The sequence below is a fragment of the Cyprinodon variegatus genome, unplaced genomic scaffold, assembly GCF_000732505.1.
Source record: "Cyprinodon variegatus isolate N-32 unplaced genomic scaffold, C_variegatus-1.0 Scaffold148, whole genome shotgun sequence".
NCBI lineage: Eukaryota > Metazoa > Chordata > Actinopteri > Cyprinodontiformes > Cyprinodontidae > Cyprinodon > Cyprinodon variegatus.
This window is the reverse complement of record NW_015150601.1, coordinates 117,610-125,583: the sequence shown is the minus strand read 5'-3', so window position 1 is coordinate 125,583 and position 7,974 is coordinate 117,610. Positions and strand designations below refer to the sequence as shown.

At 36.4% G+C, this 7,974-nt stretch overlaps 1 protein-coding gene across 1 annotated transcript in view; it reads left to right on the top strand.

The window, feature by feature from the left end:
- The window catches only part of cyfip2 (cytoplasmic FMR1 interacting protein 2), a 68,234-nt gene that overhangs the window by 23,384 nt on the left and 36,876 nt on the right, over positions 1-7,974 (top strand). The window contains exons 4-8 of the mRNA XM_015377199.1: positions 1,549-1,626; positions 1,985-2,086; positions 5,006-5,187; positions 5,289-5,385; positions 6,673-6,801. Coding sequence (XP_015232685.1) covers positions 1,549-1,626; positions 1,985-2,086; positions 5,006-5,187; positions 5,289-5,385; positions 6,673-6,801 — 588 coding nt within the window. The remainder of the gene's footprint in view (positions 1-1,548; positions 1,627-1,984; positions 2,087-5,005; positions 5,188-5,288; positions 5,386-6,672; positions 6,802-7,974) is intronic.

The following is a 7,974-nucleotide window of genomic DNA, read 5'->3' as shown; positions in this document are numbered from 1 at the left end:
AGACATAATATAAGAGTAGACCCAGCACTGACCGCTTTCGTCTATGGGCGCTGGCGTGATTTGATGGCGCCATCTTGGGGCGGTCGACAGCTATATCTATATCTATATAAAGATATATCTATATAGATATAACAAGCTTATCTATCTATCCCTCTCTATATCTTTATTTATATATATATAGATATAGAGAGGGATATTGTTTGTTATTCAGTGATGTTACTAACGATGGATGGAGAAATTGAACATTGTATTCAAGTAAAAGAGGATATTTTGTCAAGATATTGTACGTCTTTCCCACTGATCCATAAAACCCGTTTAAACCTGAGAAAAATCGGCTTTTAGTGGCAGTGGGAACAGCTCGCTGATACTGGTCAAACGACTCTGCAAGCGACTCACATTAAAATCACCTCTTCTCTGATTGGCATGCTGTGGGAACACCAGAGCCGGGTTGACCTGCTAAATTACGTAATACCATTGAACGCAACGTAAGGACGTCAACACGTCGCGCCAGTCGCTTCTGATCTAACAAGCAGGAACTTTCTGTTTCCATTGGATAAACATGGAGCAGCTCTGGTGAGAGAGATTCAGGCCGATAATGGATAGAAACAATAAAGCACACTGACTACGCCCTGGCTTCCTACCATGTTGCTCTTCATTGTTTACTTCCCTGATTTCTGTCGCACTGGTGACATCAACGCTAACCCAGTGTGATGATGTCACGGTGGGGGGGGGGAGGCCACACAGTTGGCAGCGAGGGATTAGACCAGTTTTTATCACCAGTGGGAAGGAAACGAAGCCGGTCGGCCATGTTTGAAAAACACGTTAACCTGATATTTTCAGTGGGAAAGAGGCTTTAGTTATCAAGTAAAGTTAAAGTTCAGTGATGTAACAAAAACTCCTAAAATACTAATTTTGTCGATAGGTTACCGTAGTAACTGTACACACTCTGTGTGATTTAATGGGCGGTTTATTGGTTAATGTCAAAAATCTTGCGCTGTGTGATAAAATAAAGTGTTTTATTATGATATCCACTGGATGTAAATGGTACTTCTGCCTTATAAGTAACATCTGGATGTCTGAGTGTCTTTTTCTGTTTTTATTTAGAAACAACTGAACATAAAAACTTAAACTCTTTGCAAATGAAAACATTCATAAAACTAAAAACTTAAAAAAGAATTTTATGTTGACATAATGAGCTCCTTTGATTAAACTGAAATCTAAAAAACTGTAAAGTGCCTTGAGATGTGTTGTGAATTTGGCGCTATAGAAATAAACTGAATTGAATTGAAATAAATGGAATAGTGCAGCTTAATAAAGGGAAATTCTGATAAAAATTTAGACATCACCGATTCCCTTCAAAACGTCTTAAATCCTCTTTGGGTTTACAGTGAAACAAAGAGGAGAAATATCTGTTTATTGTTTTAAAAAAAAATGCAAATTAAATGTTAAGCCTCTGAATCCAGAGATATGGAACCGTTTTCATTAGAAGAGACGTTTTAGCTTCTCTTTATTGAATTCTATCTGGTATTTTTTTCTCCTTTTGTGCAGAATGAGATGCTGGAGGAAGGACATGAATACGCGGTGATGCTTTACACCTGGAGAAGCTGCTCCAGAGCCATCCCTCAGGTATTTTCCAGAAGCGTTTGTTGCTGTGAGGATGCAACATAAAAACAAACCTTATGAAATAATGTTGGGCGTTGACCTCTCTAACTCGTCATGATTCAGCGGCTGAATTAAAAACATTGCCAACTATGCGCTGCGGCTCGCTCTGAACTTGTTTGCTAGTTAATCCTGCTAAAAACATCAAAGGCTGAAGCGTAGCAAAGGAAAATTCTTTCAGAGGATTTTGTAACATTAGAAGCTAATTATCATCTAATTACAGAGAAATGATCCACAACAGAATTCATTGGGATTCTCTCAGTAGGATTGTTACCAAACTGAAGCCAATCCAAGCTGACCAATAGCACCCCCTTGTGTTTGTTAGGTGAAATGCAACGAGCAGCCCAACAGAGTGGAGATTTACGAGAAGACGGTGGAGGTGTTGGAGCCTGAGGTGACCAAGCTCATGAAGTTCATGTACTTCCAGGTAAGTTAGATGGAGTCTAAAGGGGAAAACTATTCAAATATAAATCAAACAGAGGGGATCTGTGCAGCTGAAGTTTCACTAATGGTTCATTAGATCTAGATTAAGGAGTAAATCTGGAGCTAAATCCATAAAGCTGTGAAGGCTGCATCATTTCTCTGTTATTCCAGATAAATTAACTAAATTAATTACTAAATCTTTATTAATTAATTACTTTATTAATCCCAAAGGGAAATCTAATGTTGCTGTAACTCAATGGTAGTGTGAGGATAGATAGATAGATAGATAGATAGATAGATAGATAGATAGATAGATAGATAGACTAATTTATGATTATTTATCAGCTGCTGCTAGTATAAGTCATTGCAACTGAGAGATAAAATGAAGGATCTTTTATGTAGCTGAGTTTTAGGAAACCTGTTGTTAGAAAAGAGAGAATTATTATTCTTATAACCAGGAACGGAGACAAAGAGCAAATCTTTAGAATTAGTCTCACATATTACGACATTGGTTTTCTATTTTTTTAAAAACAAAAATAATAATTTGCAGATGAATAAAAACAGATATTAGTTATGTATTAAAACTCTCTGGAGTGATTTAATCAGGTTACTTTGCATGTTGATGGATTAAAAAAAAACTCAGTGATAAAAGTTTGTCAAAGTAATTATGAAAAAAAAAATCTGTAAAAAATATTGAAATCTTTCTGAGTTTCTAAAGTTTTTTTTTTTTTTTTTTTTATTTAAAATGTGCGAATGAGTGAAAGAGAGTCTGACATTTCATATTATATCATCTTAGCTGCTGGTTGACGTGACTTGACCAGATGATGTCATCGATTCTGGTGCTGCATTCAACTGCAGCAGGAATTCAGTGTTTTTAATAATAAGAAGTTTTTTTTTCACTTTAAATGGAAGCTATGCTCCCGTCGCTTCTGCTGCTTTTAATCCACATTCAGTTTTTTTTTTGTGATTTGTCTCCGCAGAGAAAATCATGTTATAATTACTACTATATTACTACTTATAATTGGAATTCAGTCAATAATCTCTGAAAAAAGCAAAGTAAAATGATTAAATTGCATCAGTACTTTCAGTGACCTTTGACCTTTTGGTTAGCATCCTTCATTGATAAGAATTTAGTGCAGTTATTAGCGTTTAAAGTAGGGGTGGAACAATTAATCTGATTATTTGGTTATTGAAATAATCCATAAATAATCTATTAATGGATTAATCATTAACTACAACATAGAGACTCTAAAACATTCCTGTATCCGACAGCCTGACCCACTTAGAGCAGAAATTATACCAAGATGGTAAAATTGTCATTTTGCTTTTAAGATAAAAATCTTTTCCGTCTGTCCATCTGCTCTATAATCCAGAAATCCTCAAGTGGAAAAGTTTTAGTTTCTTCTGATTCAATTTAGCAAAAAGTCTTCTTTAAGGAACCTTCGGCTATCTGATTATTAATCTAAAAATAATCCACAGATTAATTGATTGGAAAAATAATCATTAGTTGCAGTGCTAATTTAAAGTTAGGAAAGTTAGAAGGGTCATTCCATGGAAAGTGTAAAGATTGGACCTCTGAATTTAGAGGTTTTTGATCATAACCTTTTTTTTTCTTTTTTTTTTTAGTTTCAAAGCCTATAGAACATGTAACACTTGCAATAAAACATATTTTTTCAAGCTCAGACACAATTTCTGAGAATATTTTAGCACATTATATCCAGGGAACAGAGTTTCCTTTTCCACCCCGTCACAGGACAAAGTTAACAAATTAAAGGGTAATTTTAGATAAAAGTAAGACAAACAAAATGTTATTCACTTCAGAAAGTGTTTATCGGTATTTAAAAAAAAAACAAAAACAAAAAGTGTGTTCAAAGTTTTTATGTTTTTGTGCAATGTAATTCAATATGAAGAACATTGCTACCTATCACAATGATCTAAAGCAATTTGGCTCAATTTCTGGATATGTTAAAACCTGATGGTGCTGTTAGCATTGAGGTACAATAAAAAATGAATGATTAATATAAATATAATTTCAAAATTTGATTAACTAATTGTTTTCCCCACTTTTTGTGTGTGACGGGGTGGATATGCTATGGTTAACAGAAAGGATTTTAAAGGAAAAATGTACCAAAAATGTTCTTAAAGAAAAACCAGAACCCACCATTGTTTGGACTTCTCTTCTTCAAACTCTTGAATGATGTCACTTCCTGTTAGTGATGTCACTTCATGTTAGTGATGTCACTTCTAGGAAGTGTATTGCATTTTGGCGCTAAGTAACATAAGGTGTGACAGGGTGGAATCTGAAATTGATGGACATAGAAAAATCCTGCTATTTCAATAAAAAATATGACATTTTAATATAATTAACACATTTCCTATTAAGAGGAAAGTATTTTTAACCATAACAATAAAAAAATTTAGATTTATTTCTTTTTTCTTAAGTTTTACATTATTGAGAAAAATGGTCAGAGCGGACATGAGAAAATTATTGCAGTTTAACATAAAAAGTCATAAATGTGCAAAATATATATTTTTTATTCAATTTTATTTGACCTCATGCTACCAACTAAACGTGAATCAATGGCTTTAGACACTTAAAGTATTATTGACAGTTTTATTATGCTTCCTATTCCTCTTTGAATGTTATGGACCCAAATTTAACAGTTTTCATGGAATGACCCAGAAACAAACAAAACTTTGACCGTTTGATGATGGAATATTTTTAAAAACTTCATCTGAGAAATATCTGCAGTCGTTTTTTCCTAAATAAAAGCATTATTTTAAGATTAATATTCAGAATAAACACTTAAAGCATAGAGAGACGTTTTAAACGGGCCATGAAGTTTTGGCTTCTGGTTGAAATGCGAAAACAAACAAAACAACTGTTGAGTTTTATCCGGGTGTGATTTTTGGTGTTTTGCAGCGGAAAGCCATCGAGCGCTTCTGCAGCGAGGTGAAGCGTCTGTGCCACGCTGAGAGGAGGAAAGACTTCGTGTCGGAGGCCTACCTGCTCACCCTGGGCAAATTTATCAACATGTTTGCTGTGCTGGACGAACTGAAGAACATGAAGTGTAGCGTGAAGAACGATCACTCCGCCTACAAACGGTTCTGACCCTTCATTAAAACCACCTCCCTGTTTTAGGGTTAGCTTGTTGTTTTTTCCTGGAACAGGAAATGAGTTCTGTTCTCTCCTGCTGTGACTTCAGGGCGGCTCAGTTCCTGAGGAAGATGGCCGACCCTCAGTCCATCCAGGAATCCCAGAATCTCTCCATGTTTTTAGCCAATCACAACAGGATCACTCAGGTGAGTGAGACGTCTGCTCCTCATCAGGAAAGATTTACCCGTGGCTTTAACGTAAAACAATCGTCTTATTTCTGTTTTATTTTTAAAGGAGTCATAGAATGTTAAACCAGTTTCCTTTGTCATAGATGAACAACGAGTTCAGTGGATGAAATGGACGTAAAGAGAAGATCATCAACTCCATCAACATCTCCTTTCTCTGCAAATCTCACAATTCTTACCTTATAAAAAGGTAAAATAAGGCAACATCCCCCAATTTACGTCAACTCGGAGCTTCGTTTGGATTCGCCCGTTTTATGGTGGAAGTTTAGAATTGTGAGATTTGCAGAGAAAGGGGGTGTTGATGGAGTTTGAACTTCTCTCTACATCCATTTCACTCACTGAACTATTGTTAGTCATCTATGACGATGGAAACTGGGTTTAAAATCCAAAGAGAGTCCAGCTGACATGATGACCTTACATGATGACTAATATTTAATAAATATCTACCAAAGAGTTTCCCTTTTTTTAAATAAAAACTGTCCTTTTTTAAATTTTAGGTTTTAATAGGGAAAAAAAACTTTCAAAAAGAGAATAAATAGATATTTAATGGGTTTCTGAAATTTTTTGGAAAATCTTGTAAAAAAAAAGATATTTAGTGTTCATTTATTTTGGAAATTCGAATCAATTATTAAATCATTGCTAATCGGCACACTTAACTACGGAAGCCCAGAGCGGTCGTACTCATATTTTTTTATCCTTTGCCTTTTGGAGATAATGACATAACTAGCTCGTCATCAACTGTTTTCTTGAGATGACAAGATAATTATCTTTGTATGATGAGAAAACAGCTTTTTTTTTATCTTTAGATAATGAAAAAATTAACTCGAAGTAAACCATAGTGAAAAAGAATCTGGGGACGCTCTGGGCTTCCGTACTTAACAACATATTTTAGTTAATCGGTCCATTTTCACATATTTTCAAGCCTTTTCTTATTTGGAAAATCTGCTAATCTGTTTTGCTTGTTTATTTCCTGCTATACAATGTTGGTTGCTTGGCAATTTTAACTAATAGTCTAATAGTCTGTTTTTATATATTATTTTAATAAAAAATCAGCATAGAAATGGGAAAGTTTAGATAACAAACCAACATAACATTGATGTAAATACAATTTTTCACTTCAAAATGTCTACAAAAATTAAAAATAAAATCAAAGCAGTTTTTTTTGTTGAGCGGTTCTCAGATTGAAGCTGCATATTCGATGCTCGGCGTGTGAAAACGTGTCTCCTGTTTGTGGTTTGGCTCCTGTAGTGCCTGCACCAGCAGCTGGAGGTGATTCCAGGCTACGAGGAGCTCCTGGCCGACATCGTCAACATCTGCGTGGATTATTACGAAAACAAAATGTACCTGACGCCCAGTGAGAAACACATGCTGCTTAAGGTAAAATAACACCCGCCTCCTTTATTTTCTACCAACCTATAAAAAATGTTTTCCAGGCCAAGGACCCCAAACTGATGGTGAAATGGAGCGAGGACCCCCTGATTATATATATCGGTCTCCGCCAGTCACGTGACATTTGTTGCTAAGACGCCATTTTAGGTGGAAAAGGCGTAGTGTACCGCGCCCGAGGTAAACAATTGACGTCACTTGGCGGAGACCGATTGTATGAAATAGTGTTATATCAAACTGGTCCTATAATCACTCTATTACAGATGGAGTAATGTAACTAAAGTAATTTCGCCCTGAGATATTAAAGGCCGTTTCTCAATCTGTGTACTTGTGCGTTCTTGTGTCCTCGTGAAACGTTATCATCCTCAGCCCTAGTGCTGTTCCAATTCACATGAACAGCAGACAGAGAACGGACAAAGTCCCCGGATATTGTTCTGGCCCCTCCCTCTTTACCCAGCATGCATCAGAGTAGACTTGTAGGTTCTCCAGATTGACAGCTGTCCCAGCATGCACTGCTGCAGCAGCAGCTTTCCAGGTTAGCGCTCACAGAGCTCAGAGTATTAAGTTAAAAGGTCTCTTTTCTGTTGCTGTTGTTCAATAAAAGTACGTTTTAAGATCGTTTGAGGCGAGAACATTAGACTTTAAGCATCCATATATGGAACATTTGCTGATTTCATGCGTAATTAAAAAAAATTTCAGAAGTTGAGAGGACCGCGGCAACCAGGGCTAACGTTAGCTCGTCTGCAGCAGCCCTCTCTCTCCCTTTTTTTTGTTTTTTTTTGGCAAAAAGTTCATTTGATTTGTGTTTATCAGACTGAGTTAACCATTACTCCTGCAATAAATGAAAAAAAGTTTTCATTTATTATTATCTAGAGACTATTAATAACAGGAGGTGAAATGCAGCTCCAGACGAGCTGAGCGTGTGGTGATGTCATCAGTCTGCTTCTGTTCCAATTGATCCAGATTTATTCAGCGTGCTCCCGTTCTCCCAGGGCGTTTCTCAATATGCGTTCTTGAGCGTTCTCGTGTACTCGTGACACGTCATCAGCCTCAGCCCGAGTACCGTTCCAATTCTCGAGAACGCCAGATCGAGAACGCATCAAATCCCCGGATGGTGTTCTCGCCCCGCCCTCTTTATCGAGCATTCCCCGCTTCCCCAGAATG